Raw genomic sequence first — 15,018 nt, forward strand, 5'->3', positions numbered from 1 at the left:
AAAGCATCCATTTTCTCTTGTCCTGAATGTGAACCAAATAGCCAGATGAAGATCATTACCAACAAAATATCCATTACCAGTAGAATATCATGGAAAAAATGTTAAAGATAGACAAAGGAAGGGGATAGAATCTGTCTGCAAACTGATTGTCTCATTTAGCATGTTAACTACATGAGATTTTTTTTAAAAGCCTTAAACATATTAGAGCTATTATCTGCTTTTTTCCAGGCTTTATTACCAAGCTAGAAAACCAGTTCTTTCTCCTGTTGCCATGTGTGTGTGTGGGGGGGTGGGTGGAGTGGAAAAAAATCTTTGATGCAAGAGAACTTCCAGAAATGGAAGGCAAAATGCTCCCAAGGTAAAGTTTTTAAAGAAAATTTTTATTTTCCATATTCTCTTGTTATTGGCACTGTATAACTGACATTTACTGATTCTCCCAAACATCCAAGAGATGTCATGTTAAGGGATTAGCCGAGTACCTGACACAAGAGAGATGCTTCATACCTACTCATCCTTAGTCATTTACAGTAGTTCTGATTTCAGAACCTTTGATCTCATTGAATTGGCCTTCTCATTGAGCTCCCTATCTCTAGTTTCTACCCAATCCCAGTTTATCCTTCCCATTGCTGCCCAAAATTCTCCTGAGGTGTAAGTCTTATTGGGTCTACTCAGACTACAGAAACTCCCCATTACCCCCTTTGATGAAATATCAAAAGTCTTTTGTGGTACATTTCAAGCTCCTCACAAGCAGATTCTTTTTCTACTTTGTTTTGCTATTACTCATTTCCCAGCTCTCTACAGCTCAAATTGTTATCATCTACTTATATTATGCATCTATTCATATAATTTACATACTTTTGTATTAACTGCCCCACTACCTCATGTCTGGATATTTAACCTCCCCACTTTTACCCTCCAGAGTCCTTGTTTTCCTTTAAGACCCAGATCAAGGGTCACTTCCTAAGAAAAAGGGTCTCTTCCATCCCCAGTTGGTAGCATATTTTATCCAAAGGTTCACTCCTATCAACTACTGTGGCCATCTTATTTGTCTCAATTTATATTCACAATGTCTCCTGCCTTAGAAATTAGACTATTTGGGGGCAGCTGGGTAGTTCAGTGGATTGAGTGTCAGGCCTAGAGATGGGAGGTCCTAGGTTCAAATCTGGCCTTAGACACTTCCCAGCTGTGTGACCCTGGGCAAGTCACTTGACCCCCATTGCCTAGCCCTTACCACTCTTCTGCCTTGGAGCCAATACTCAGTATTGACTCCAAGATGGAAGGTAAGGGTTTAAAAAAGAAAGAAAGAAAGAAATTAGACTATTTGTAGCCAGGGAATGTTTTTGCTTTTCTTTGGAATTCCCAGTGCTTTGTAGTGTTCTAATCCTGAAACCCTCTCCCCCACCCCCAAGAAATGTGCTTTTTCAGAAGACAGTGAGGATCAGGCAACTCTTGTCTATCAAACAGTGATAAACAATTGCATGAGCAATCTGTAGACTTCTAATACTTATACTATCTACCTTTAACATGCCTTGCTTGGCACACTGATCCAGGTTGAGATAAGGAATAAAATGGGCTGGATTGTGCCTTCAGAAAAATGTTAACTCCCATTAAGGGGACAATGAAATGGGTTATGCCATGAAAATAATTCAACTGTTTATAATCCATTGATACATAGTATTACTATTTAGAATGCCTTGAATAGAAACCTCTGTGCCTGGCCCATTTCCATGTGAGGAACATGAGCTGGAAAGACATGACCCCATTCCTTGCAGACATTGCCTTTCATCCTATGGAGAGAGGCCAAGGACCATAACAGAATCTTTGTTTTAATGAACTTTTCTTTGAAACTATTGCTTGGCACATAATTTCTTAATACTTTTTAAATGGAGATTTTTCATAACACATATCTAAATAAACATTGTTTTCTAGGTCTGTGAAGGAGATTAGAGGCTTCTAAGAGGATAACATTTGGAAAGTAAAGGAGGAAAAAGGCAGCCTGAAACACCACTGAACCGGTGAATAGCTGTAGCCATGCCAAGATGCCAAAAGGCCCAGCATACTGCCACCAGCCACCTCTCTGCTGCCAAAGGTACTGGAGAGAGAAGTGATGCAGAAATATATAGACCTTTTGCTCATGTCCCCTCTTCTCAATTTTCACATCTACCAATCACATCATAGGCTTTTCTCCAGGACTGCCCTTTCTTTAGTTCTCATCTTCTTTGATTACATTATATCTTTTGAGTTACTTAACACCTCTTTGTTAAGTTCACCTTTTGTTAGTTACTTAACCTTTTTGTGATTAATTCAACCTTTATAGTTACTTAACACCTTTTTGTAGTAAGATCTAAAAATAGACTTAAAGTTCTGGTTTTACTATAAAGAACTAAGTACCTTCATTGTTCAATCAGGAGATTACAATTCCATCTTCTCCATAAAGACCTAAGTAGGGTAGAATAATTTAAAGTTCACACCAGATCAAGGTCTCTGATGTGTGACCTATGTGACTATGTCACACCCTATGTGACTAAATTTCTAATAATGTCTCCCCTCACAGTCTTCATATCTATTTCAAACTGAATAATCAGTGAATTACAAAAACTATTTGATGACTATCAGAGATTGGGAGGAGGGAATTATCTATACTTATCTGAAATGCAATAAATGAACAAATATGAAATCCTTGCCTTCAACATAATTTCACATTATGTGTCACAGAAGGCATACCCATTCTGTACCTCCCACAGGAGAGTCCAAGAGTATGCTTGCCGGAGGCCATCATACCCCAACCAGTTCACAAGATTATGGTCTAAGGAAGGAAGTTCAGCAAAGCAGATCCCAGAATGAGCCCTCCCCCCCATGATGCCCTCTGTGACTTCTCTCCCCAAATTTTCCCCACCAATGGATTTGTTATGATTATTATTCTCTCCCCAATACAGGAGAAATAATGAGAGCAAATACTTATAGGATCAATAAACATATATCCTACTTTAAGTCCCCTTGGTTATTACCCCGAAAACATTGCAGTTACAGAATTAAAGCCTAAAGATTACTGCCCACGACCCCTTCTTTCTCAAGTACAAGACCCGCTCCAAGGCCCTACAATAAACACTGGCCAAAAACTTGAATACTATCATGAATTTTTTCCTACAGTTACCATACTTGAATGAATTTGTTGGAACAGAAGCCAAGCAGCATTGCTGGGCACTTTAAAGTAACACAAGAAAAATAGAACTTGTAAATTGAGGAAAACCCCCAAACTGGTCTGCTTTAAGTCCTCACATGTTTTGTTGTTCATCTCCCAAGCAATTATGATGGATAGTGAAAGCTGACCAAAAGCACAATGATCCTCTCAGCAGGTCAAGGGGCATTAATCTACAAATGGCTTTATTCACATTAATCATATCTATCTCAGAGTGTTGTAGAAACCTAGTAAATGATCACAGAATTCTTTGTAGTAACATCACAAGAATGTTGTTTAGGTGATTTGATAATATCCAATCAAATTGTAGAATGTCACATACGTAGAGAATTGATTGTGTGTATGTATCTGAAAACCTATGTAATAAACAAACCACAATACTATGGCAGAGCACTGTGTGTGATGCCTGCATACGTGGGTTGAATGCACGGTGTTTTTCATCTTCATTACTCGACCATGACATCACATCTGGGCAGAGAGACCCTGGGTCCTCAGAGAGGCCACTTGGACAGACCTCTGTAGTTGCTCAATGGAAATTTAATGTCTTCTGCCGAGATTAGCATGAACAGAATACTCTGAGCCTTAAGAAGGAAGCCATGCCCTTGGTTCAATAGATGACTTAGATTTTGGTCAGACTCCCTAGTATCCAGATTAGTGACAGAAGTAAAGAGGTTGGTTCAGTATTTCTGAAATACTAAAGGAAGAGGCTTTGGAAGAGACCATCTAATACTGAATACATTTCATCATGTCCCGAGCTTCTCTTTCAGGTTCTTTGATAGACTCAGTCCAATATCCCAAATGTTTCCTTCCCTAGTCAGATCCATATCACTTGAGAGAACAGCTTTGGTCCTTGAATATTTGCCATTTATGTTCCATTGTGACTGTCAAGAAGTCTAGTCAACAAAAAAAGGAGACAAGGTGGCTACAGTGTAATTTCACCTTATTGGCTTTTATGTTATAAACAACTTTGGAAAGCCTAGAACTAGAGCTTTAAAAAAATCCTCTGTGGCTCAGTGGATGGAGAGCCAATTTCACAGATGAGACATCCTGGATTCAGATACTTCCTGGGCAAGTCACTTGTCCCCAGTTACCTATAGCCTTTGCTGGTCTTTTTCCCTAGAAGCAAAACACAGTATTTGTTTGAAGATAGAAAGGAAGAGGTCTAAAAAAGGACCAAAGACCAAAATCCTGTTTGCAGTCAAGTCCCTGAACCAGTCTTAACATAAAAATGCCTCAACTTCCAGTAAATTATTAGAGCACAGTAAAGAAAGGTTCACAGCTCCTGCCACAACCACATTCAACAGTCAGTTCCTAGGGCGGCCCCAGAAACAGCAGGCCCTCAAGTTGTCAGGAGAAGAGTGAAAAGCTAAAGCAGAGAAGATTTGCAGGAGTTTTCACTTTTCTGAAATGCTCAGAGTGAAAGAATGTAGCATAAACTTAGTATTGCAAGGTCATTTAGTCAGAGAACAGAATTAACGATTCTTTCTGTACCCAGTGCTTACTGGAAACTTTTCCTAGCACACACAGTAGGCACCTTAATAAAGGTTCTTGAACTGAATTGAAAGACTTATTTCATATCCCCTTTAAGGATCTTTTGAAGGAAAAGGGGACTGGGGGCTCTTATTGGACATGACTGAAAAGGATGGAAGGCTATAAAGCCATTTGGGGTCTTCTTGTTAAAAACACTCAAGTCATTTTGCCTTGTCCTAGATTTTTTTTTTGTCTCTTCATGGATAAGCAGATCCAGAACTAAGAAAGACCAAGTTCTTCAAAATGAGACAACTGAAGCCCCAAGGCTTAACTAATTTGCCTCAGGTTACTCAGGTAAGTCAGTGAAGAGATGTTGAGCTTAGACCCTCTGATACTGGATTCTTTTTCCACTGAAAGACAGTGACTCCTTCTGTTTGATAGCGGACACAAAGCCGACACAAAAAAAGACAAATCTTGACTATTGGTAGAAAGACTTCCTGATAATGAGGATCATCCTAGTTGTTGGATGACTGAAATACAGAGTGAGGCTGCCAACTCTGCTTCACTTAAATCCAATTCATGCACAAGTCACCCTGCTAAATAGATTCTGTTTTTATCCCCATTTTAAAATTGAGGAAACTGAGGCAAACAAGTTAAGTGATTTACCTGGGCCACAGAGCTAGAAAGCACTCAAGGGTGTGAACTCCTTAATCATTTCTGAGTTGTGAATTCTTTGATGCACTCACAAAGGTGTTAAGTTACTTAGGGATGATTTGGTGAGAAAGCAGAAAGGGATTAGTTTTTATTGGATCTCTCTTGATAAGGTTGGAGAATTCACACCTTCTCTAAGTGAGTGGGAAAGAGGAGGAGAATCTTTGAGGGAAAGTCCTATAAAAGCCCAGTTGTGGCTCAGTTTGAGAACTCTGTTCAGGGTCTAGATTGCAGCTGGAGCTGTATTCTTGACCAGGCTTATTCTAGTATTTGTGGACATTGTGGAGCTCCAGGGAGGGAGAACAAGAGAAAGAGTAGCTGAGAGTTTCAACACCAAAGCTGACCTTTTGAGTATTAAGGACTAATACAGTTCTTGCTTTTCTTTTTTGGTAAGAAAGCAGAGTTATTTCCAAACTCTATGGTATTTGGTCCCCCTGTGGATCCACTGAGTATTGAAGATGACAACAGCAGGAAGACCTACATTTGATCCTACAAGAGGTGGAAGAGGAAAAGGAGAAGGTGATTTGAGTCAGCTTTCCAAGCAATATTCAAGCAGAGATCTTCCTTCTCACACAAAGATTAAATACAGACAAACCACTCAAAATGCTCCTGAAGAGGTTTGTAACCGTAACTTTAGGCTGGAACTAGAAGAGAGAGAAAGAGTTGCTTCAAGAGAAAAAAACAGAGATCATCCAACTAGAGAGCACATAACCTCATCTTATGTGTCTAAGAAACCTCGGTTAGATCAGATTCCTGATGCCAACCTTGATGCAGATGAGCCCCTAACAGACGAAGATGAAGATTTTGAGGAAGAAAGTGATGATGACACTGCAGCTCTATTGGCAGAACTAGAAAAAATAAAAAAAGAAAGAGCTGAAGAACAAGCCCGAAAGGAAGAAGAACAGAAGGCTGAAGAAGAAAGAATTCGACTGGAAAATATCCTGAGTGGAAACCTCCTCCTTAATCTTAATGGCCCCTCTCAGTCTCAGGCCAACTTCAAAGTAAAGAGGAGGTGGGATGATGATGTTGTCTTTAAGAACTGTGCCAAAAGAGTAGATGAACTGAAAAAGGACAAAATATTTGTAAATGATACCCTTCGATCAAAATATCACAAGAAGTTCATGGAGAAATATTTCAAGTAGTACAGTTTTATGGGCTTATTAAAAGGGACTCATTCAAACTTAAAGGGTCATTCTGGTTTCATTTTATTCTCAATTTTCTTATTCTTAGTGGCTAATACCTTTCCTCCATTATAAATTCCAAGATATTTTAAAATAAGTAATATTTTATTTGATAATGTCATCCTAGATCTAGGAATTGGTTTAACCCCCTTTCCTACAATGTTGATTTATCATTTAATAAACAAGTTTGTATTCTGTGAAGGTTAAAAAGAAAGAAAGCCCAACACAAGAGATCTGAAGATCAAGTAGACAAGACTTGGCAGCTGCTTATATGAAATTTCTCCAATATTGCAGGAAAAAACAACTACCAAGGAATTCATACTATTGAATTCTTTATTCCAATCTGGAGCAGTTTTGTAAACTGCTACAGACTGCTATAGACTGAGGTCAACAACAGAAAATTAAAATTAGCATGGTTCACACAAAATATAACTCTGATCAAGAAAATTTCTTTTTCAGAGAAATTCTTTTCCAATAAATAGATATAAAGATCAGGAATGATCTCCCCCAGAGACTAGAGAAAAATGCCAAATGAGAGAGAGATTCTGATTATAGGTACAAAAAGTCTCTTTCATCAAGAAGAGTGTATACAGAAATAGCAATTCAGAGCTCATCAGCTCATGAGGAAGCCCTCTACAAAGAAGAATGAATATGTGGACCCATTTCTCATTCACACAGCTGAATGCACCAAAGTTCCTCATTGCAAAGAAACATGATGTTGAGTCATCAGATTCTTCCTTTTCCTCCTCTGACTCATTCTGATAGCAAGAGCAGCTCAAACTCATCCAGTCACAGCTCATCTACTAGTGGTCTTAGCTGCAGCCATAGTTGTGATTCAGATAAAAATAAAAAAAAAAGAAAAAGAAAAATAAAGAAATGGACAAAACAGTTAAGGAAAAGAAACACATGAAACAAAATGGAAGAGAGATAGCAAGAGACAAGAACTTATGGAAAAAGTTAAAAAAACAACAACAACCACTCACTTAAAAGATCCAGATTGGAGAGAACTTGTCAAAATATGTCCCTGACAGATTCTACTATAGAACAAAACAATTACAGGGCTTTGTGAAGATTGGATTTAGCTATCTCCTGATTGTAACAATGAAGATACTTAGTTACTTTATAGCGAATCTAGAACTTTAAGCTACAATCTATTTAGATATTACTACAAAAAGGTGTTAACAAGGTAAATTAATCACAAAAAAAGGTTAAGTAACTAACAAAGGGTAAATTTAAAGAATTAACTCAAAGATAATCTAACCAAAGAAGATGAGAACTAAAGAATGGGCAGTCCTGGAGAAAAGTGTTTGATGTGATTGGTAGGCGTAAAAATTTAGAGGAGGGGACATGAGAGTGAAAGATCTATAAAAGAGAAGAAAAGACTGAGGGCCTTCTTCCTTAGTGACAAATTCCCATAATCAGCACATAATACAAATTGGAAAATTAAAGCTTCCATTTCCCCAAACAACCTATTATGTTAATAATTGAACATTCTCAAACTTTTAGGGAACATACTTTGAGAAGTAGGTGAAGTTTATCAATTGATGGCTTGTATTTGCAGCCTTAAGTGAAGTTTGGATCTTGAGCTTGGAATAGCTCAGAGCTCTCCCGAATTTTCCCCAGAATCTGGGGTAAAGACATTCATCTGTAAAATATTGTTACTCAAGTGTTTATAGATGTTATAGTTAGTGTACTTTGCAAAAGGATATTCTTTAACAGAAACATCACATACCAACTCTGCAAACGACTCAGGAATCTGATTTCCTAAAAGGATCTATTCCTGTCAGAAGATGATTTCTGAAGAAGTCTGTTGGCTAAGATACCCAAATGCAAATGTGTAATGCTAATTGCTATTGTACCAATTTTCTCTGTTTCTATCTGGTGTTCTAGTGTTTGCCCTAGTCCTGGTTTCTACATTTCTATCTTAGGGGCTGAATCTCCCCTTGTGACCTGTCTGCCAATAAGGGGAAGCAGTCACTGGACATCCAAGCAGGTTCCCAGCTACCTAGGACCCAGGCATTCACTGAGGACATGTCCCTAAGACCCTGTGCCCACAGCCTTTCCCTCCCTACTATCTTAACCCCTTTTACTTTAGCTCGTAACTACCTGACTATAACTATTTCCTTAAATTTTGGGTCTTCTCCTATGTTTTAAATCATGCATACCCAGACAGCTGGACATATAATTCTCTGATTCATCTCTCTAGTTGCTTCTAGGGTAAAAGCACTCATGGAAGCCACCCAGATGCCAGATGCCACCATAACCTCGGCAACCATCCCAGCCTGATGCTCTGGACATGGCCTACAGTCAATACCTCTCTCTCCTAATGTCAGGCAGGGACAACTTTACACCCATTCTCAGCTCTGAAGAAGTTACAGAATACTCAGACCATCACCCCTTTTCCCTTACATATTAGGAGAGGGGGGAGGTGACATGGGCATTATACTCCCAGAAACCCAGGCAAACAATTATCAGGAAAACTCCCTTGCATCCTCCTGACTCTGAACCTAGAAACACCCAATGACACCCCCCCCCAGGGTCCTGAGATGTTTATCCTCCTTTGATCGTCCTCTAGATTTAAGATGGACAAAGATGAATCTTTATGTCTCCAGGCAGACCCCAGTCAGATGACCACCTCACCCCACCAAATGCTGGAGGGACTAGCACTCTAAGTCACATCCACACCATGACATAGCATCTATTGTAAAGAGTATAAAATCCCTAGAACTGATGTCGTCTGGAGGACAACCTTTCTATCCATGCTGTCCTCATTGGGAACAGCATTTCCATTCATGTTATCCTCCCAAGGAACTGCTCCCCATCTTGCTGTTCCACCTTCTTATCCTCCTGGCCATTCTCAACATTACTTTCTAAATTAATAAATTTCTCTTTTTGTTTTTAAGCTAAGTTTTGGAGTCTTGCATAAGGTATCCTTACCTAACCTCAGGGGTACACATCTGAACCCATAACAGTTACATGATTTATATTCTTTCCCTCGTCCCTCCCAAAGCTAATGAGCAATTCTGCTGGGTTTTACATGTATCACTGTTCAAAGTCTATTTCTGTATTATTGATATTTGCACTAGGGTGATCATTTAGAGTCTACATCCCCAATCCTATTCCCATCAAACCATGTGACCAAGCAAATGTTTTTCTTCTGTGTTTCTACTCCCACAGTTCTTTCTTTGGATGTGTATAATGTTCTCTCATAAGTCCCTCAGAGTGGTCCTGGATCATTGCATTGCTGCTAGTAACAAAGTCAGTTACATTTGATTGTACTACAGTGTATCAGTCTCTGTGTACAATATTCTACTGGTTCTGCTTCTTTCACTCTGCATCAATTCCTGGATGTTCCATTTCACATGAAATTCCTCCACTTTATTGTTCCTTTGAGCACAATAGTACTACATCACAAACATACCACAATGTGTTCAGCCATTCCCCAATTGAAGGGCATCCCCTTTTTTTCCATTTTCTTTTTTTTGCCACCACAAAGAGCCCAGCTATGAATATTCTTGTACAAATCTTTTTCCTTATTATCTCTTTGGGGTACAAACCCAGCAGTGCTATGGCTGGATCAAAGGTTAGACAGTATTTTATCACCCTTTGGGCATAGTTCCAAATTGCCCTCCAGAATGGTTGGATCAATTCACAACTCCACCAGCAGTGCATTAATGTCCCTACTTTGCCACATCCCCTCCAGCATTCATTACTTTGCTTTGCTGTCATGTTAGCTAATCTTCTAGGTGTGAGGTGATACCTCAGAGTTGTTTTGATTTGTGTTTCTCTAATTATGGGATATTTACTGTATTAACCCAAATATAGTGACATTTTCCCCCCTTATGTACCTTTGAAAGTAGCATTCACATTATATTTGAGCACTTCTAACTTTGAAACCATAAGTTGTGTATTGTGCTCCTCAGCTTATGTAAAAAGTATGGCTGTCTCCTGGGGCAGATGAGAAATGCCAACCAAATGCCTGCTGTGAGTGATCTTGTGTGCAGGAATAGGGATGAAGAACTTGCGTTAGATTGGTTGAATGTGGTCTGGGATAGGTATCTGGGTGTGTTACTGCAGAGAGGAATGCTCCTACTGGATGCATTCAAGGGTCAGCTGACTGAAAACGTGAAGAAGAGCATTGCTGAAATGTGCAAGGACCTATGGTTGTTATTCTGGGAGGAAGGAGGCAATTACAAATGTTAGATGTAGTAATTACTTGAAAAGACTTCCAATACAGAGTGCCTACATTATTCATGAGTTCAGAGAAAGTTGTAATTTAAAAGGAGAGAATAAAATGGGTGCTTCCTCTTTCTGAGTTACCCTTCAACATATTTGAGATCACACTATATTTGGGGTTGTGTTCTATTTGGGCTAATACTTAGAACACTTTCATATGCTTGACAGTTTTCTTTATCTGAAAACTGCCTATTCATGTCCCTCAACCATTTGTCAATTGGGGAATGGCTGACAAGAAACGTTTTTATAGGTCCTTATTCTTTCCTTTTCTAGCCAAGCCTGCTCAAGATAAATGTGTGACTTTCTCACTAAAGTGAGAATGGCTAATCACATAAACCTCCATAGCTTTCCAAATCCACTAGAATTAAATGTAATTTATGTGACTGAACAAGTCACTTAACCCCCATTTGCCTCAGTTTCCTCAACCATAATGTAGAGATAATAGCACTTGCCTCTCACGGTTATTGTAAAGAACTGTAAAGTGCTCAGCACAGCACCTGGAACAGAGTGAATGCGTAATATATTTCTGTCCTTTCTTCCCTCTTCTCTCACTCCATCCCTAATGTTTAAACATGCTTTAAGTAGGGATTATTGGTCTTGTTAGTCAGTGTCAGCTTGCTTCCCCAAAACTGGGAACAAAATAAAAGTAATTATTTCCAAGCCTCTAGTCCAGGCAGATATAAGAAGGGTTTTCTGCATATCAGAGGCATTGAGTACTACTGTCTTATGAACCACTTTTTTTTTTTTTTGGCAAGGATGGGAGGTATGGAGCATAGATGGTCACAAATCATGGGGCCCCAAGGAGGTCCTGGGTTAAAATCTGGTGTCATAGTTCCTATCTGGGTGACACTAGAAAGCCATTTAACCCCCAGCTGCCTATAGCCTTTTCCACTCTTCTGTCTTGGAACCAATCTACAGTATGGATTCTAAAAAGAAAAGTAAGGATTTTTTTTTTTTAAGATGGGAAATTCAAGAAAAATAATGGAAGGTTTTGGAATACAAAGCTAGTTTCTTTCTGCTCAATACTTTATAACTCAAGGTCCCAATACAAGATCAGTGGTTTTGACGAAAATGAATCTATTTCCTACTAATGGACAAGTCATCTTCGATAGTTAGGCTATATTCAGGGTAAAGATAACAGACAAGGAAAACATATGGATTCTGTAGATACTTCCCACTCCTTTGAACGGATTCCCACAACCCTGTTCTCCAAGTTGCACAACTACAGCAATTACTATAACCGATAATTCCTAAAAACACAGGTTTGCCAAAAAAAAATCAGGAGAAACAATTAGACGTATCACCCTCTTATTGTTCATCTTCAAGCAAAGAGTAGAATCAATTCAGAGAGATGATAGAGAATAAATTTTTGATGAATCCTTACATTAGTCTAATAATCCGGAAAACCATTCTGAGTCATACGAACACCATAAACTGTTCATCATTTGATCCATTAATCCCAATTCTAAGCAAATGCCCCAAAGAGGTTGTGTTTTGAATATAGTAAAATCCCATAAGTATGAAAATACATAAAGCAACCATTTTTCTAGTAGCTAAGAAGAGAAGGAAAGTGGGTGCCTGTTGATTGGGAAATGGATGAATTTGGTGTTTATAAAGGAATATTGCTATGTAACAGATGATTAAAGAATTCAGGGGCAGTTAAGGACTTATGGCAATTCTATAGGCTACATAATAGAAGGGAATATGGAGCACACAAGGGGAAAAGAGTGTCTTTGGCATGAGATATAGGAACCTCGGCATGGGATTCTAGAAAGTGCCTGTTGTATTTTAGGTCAACAAGTAGTGTTCTCTGGTTCCAACATAGTGTTAGATATAAGGCACACTTTGAAAGGATATAAGATGTTGTGGGCAAATGAACATGGGCCAGAGGATTTCAATGACCACTGGTTGGACAATAGGAAACCATGGAAAGATAGTGGTGACAAACTATTCAGTACAGGTGACCACTTTTAAATCCAGCAGCCTTTAATCCCCCATGTCTAATATTATCTAAGATGAAATCATGTCCTACTTTAAAATGAGCCATTTCATAACACTGCTTAGACCATTTACCCTTTTTGGATATCATGGTCTCCTCAAGAACTGAAAGCAAATAATATTGGACTCTACCCAAAGATATTCCTTACATGTTGCTGCTCTCCTCTGAAGCACAATTCCTTCCCACCATCCAAATAGTAGCAAAATGAAAAACAAAAACTTCTAATAGATCTTGGAGGGTTTCACCTCTCAACCATAAAATAGGTTAAGTTCATAAGGAGCCAGCTAAGTGTTATTAAGTGGGGAAAAATAATAAAATTTCAGGAGAACCAGGTCTATTGTTGATTTTTTTATTGGTTTTTGTTTGCAATTCAACCTTCCCATGGCATCCCTTTGCTATCTGAAACAGGATGACTTTGAGGCCAGCATATCAGACTCCCTGATCACATCAGAGCCTATTTCTGAGAAGTATGCTTCTGTTCAATGTGCAGGTGTTTGGAACTGTAAGCCTCAAAATCAGCCCTCCCCCCCCCCAAAAAATTAAATAAGGTCTCACCTGTTGAGAAAAATATGCTTGAGTTGGCAGCTATAGATGAAAGCTATTTTAAAAATAACTTTTCAAGGAAGATCCCAATTCAATGATTGAAAACTTTGTGGAAGGGAGCAAGGAAGGAGAGACAAAAGATAGTGTTCTCTGGTAGTCTTCTGTGATAACAAAAGAGGAGTAAAGCAAATAAGGATAAAATTTAAAAGGGCAAATTCGATCTTTTTGGACTCTATACTAGGCAAGTTCATGATCAAGGATCATGGTAAATGGAGAAGTGCTATTCTTGGAAATCAGAGCAAGTCCCTTAATACCTCATCTCTCCTTTCTTCTCTAATAACTGCACTCCCTACCTCATGAGGTTGAGGGGAACAAAGAGTTCTGTCTCTGTTGCAAGCACACCATCATTGTTTGTCTTGGGAAATTCCAGTCTGAAAATGTACTTTAGGATCCTTCTCTTATTAAGCACATTCACGGACCCCTGGTTCAAAAACCCTGTGTATTAGATCATAACTAACGAGTCTTTTCTTTATGATGCTTCAGAGTGGCATCATACCAAGTGTGCAAGTCAGGAGAGGGCTGACATGGACCACTTATCAAACTTGCTCACTCTATTTCCCATGGCATCATGGCTTTCCTCATGGATGTTTTCATCAATAAAATGGCAACAACAATAAATGACAGTGTGGGAAGTACACGCAAAGATAATTAATGAGAAATTCAGAAAAATACAGAAAGACTTATCACCTCAAAAAGAGGAGAAGTTACCAGAACCAGGAGAGATATTCAGTGACTGTGGTATCCATTCTGTTGATCAACATCTAAAAATGAGACAACTGAAATCCAAATCAAATGAATGAACAGATGTGAGGAAAGATAAGGAAATGGGTCACCTTTCCATTTTTCTAGATTAGAGGAGGCAAAGGAGCACAACATGAGCACAAAATGTTTTTAGGTGGTGGCAGATGTCATCACTGTTTATTGATTTTACCCAGCTGTTTTCCCTTATTACAAAGGCCACTGGCATGGTAGAGAGAGGTAATAGTAATAATAATAGTAACAATAATAGCTAGCTTCTCTAGAGAATATTAAAGTTTGCAAAATACTTCTATACATTTTCTCTCCACAGAAACCCTCAAGGTAGGAGATATTATCCTCATTTTACAGATTAAGAAACCGTTGTAGTTAGATTAAGTGACTCAGTGAACACAACTTTAAAACTTTAATAACAAGGGTGGGGGAAATCATTATAACTGGAGTAGGGCAATTGTACCTTTGCTCCTGGTACTAATATTTTTAACTCCATCAGTAGCACACGGTACTAAGCTGAGCATCTAATTAAGAAGAATCATTGGTTAAAATGGGAGGTGACTAGTCTACAATGTATTCATTTTCTTTCCTCTTTTAGTCTGGTGATACTGTCCCTCCCTTCCAAGTCAGTATCCCAGAAACACTGCCCAGAGAGGGTCTTGGGCCAACATCTCCACACCTTCTCCCCACTACCTCCTCCCCCCAAAATTAAGTTTATTTTTTTAAACTTGATATGAGGCAATGTTTTATATAGTCTGCCTGGGGCATCTAGGTTGCAAGGCTAGGCCTATGGTACATACAAAGTTCTAAGAGTCAATTTGACAGCATATAAATTGTTTTATAAGCTTTCAAGCAGGGTATATGTAAAT

General features: G+C 38.7%; 1 protein-coding gene across 1 annotated transcript; it reads left to right on the top strand.

Moving 5' to 3' along the window:
- Positions 1–5,838: 5,838 nt before the first annotated feature.
- On the top strand, positions 5,839–6,541 carry LOC100032326 (spliceosome-associated protein CWC15 homolog). Its single transcript, XM_056814806.1, has one exon. It carries the CDS (start codon positions 5,839–5,841, stop codon positions 6,520–6,522), a length of 684 nt encoding a protein of 227 aa, XP_056670784.1. The 3' UTR covers positions 6,523–6,541.
- Positions 6,542–15,018: the final 8,477 nt, after the last annotated feature.

This window comes from Monodelphis domestica, chromosome 2 (genome assembly GCF_027887165.1).
Source record: "Monodelphis domestica isolate mMonDom1 chromosome 2, mMonDom1.pri, whole genome shotgun sequence".
In the NCBI taxonomy this organism is placed as follows: Eukaryota; Metazoa; Chordata; class Mammalia; order Didelphimorphia; family Didelphidae; genus Monodelphis; species Monodelphis domestica.

Excerpts from the sequence above, each read along its gene's own strand:
- LOC100032326 (XM_056814806.1), top strand. The coding sequence starts at position 5,839 with ATGACAACAGCAGGAAGACCTACATTTGATCCTACAAGAGGTGGAAGA.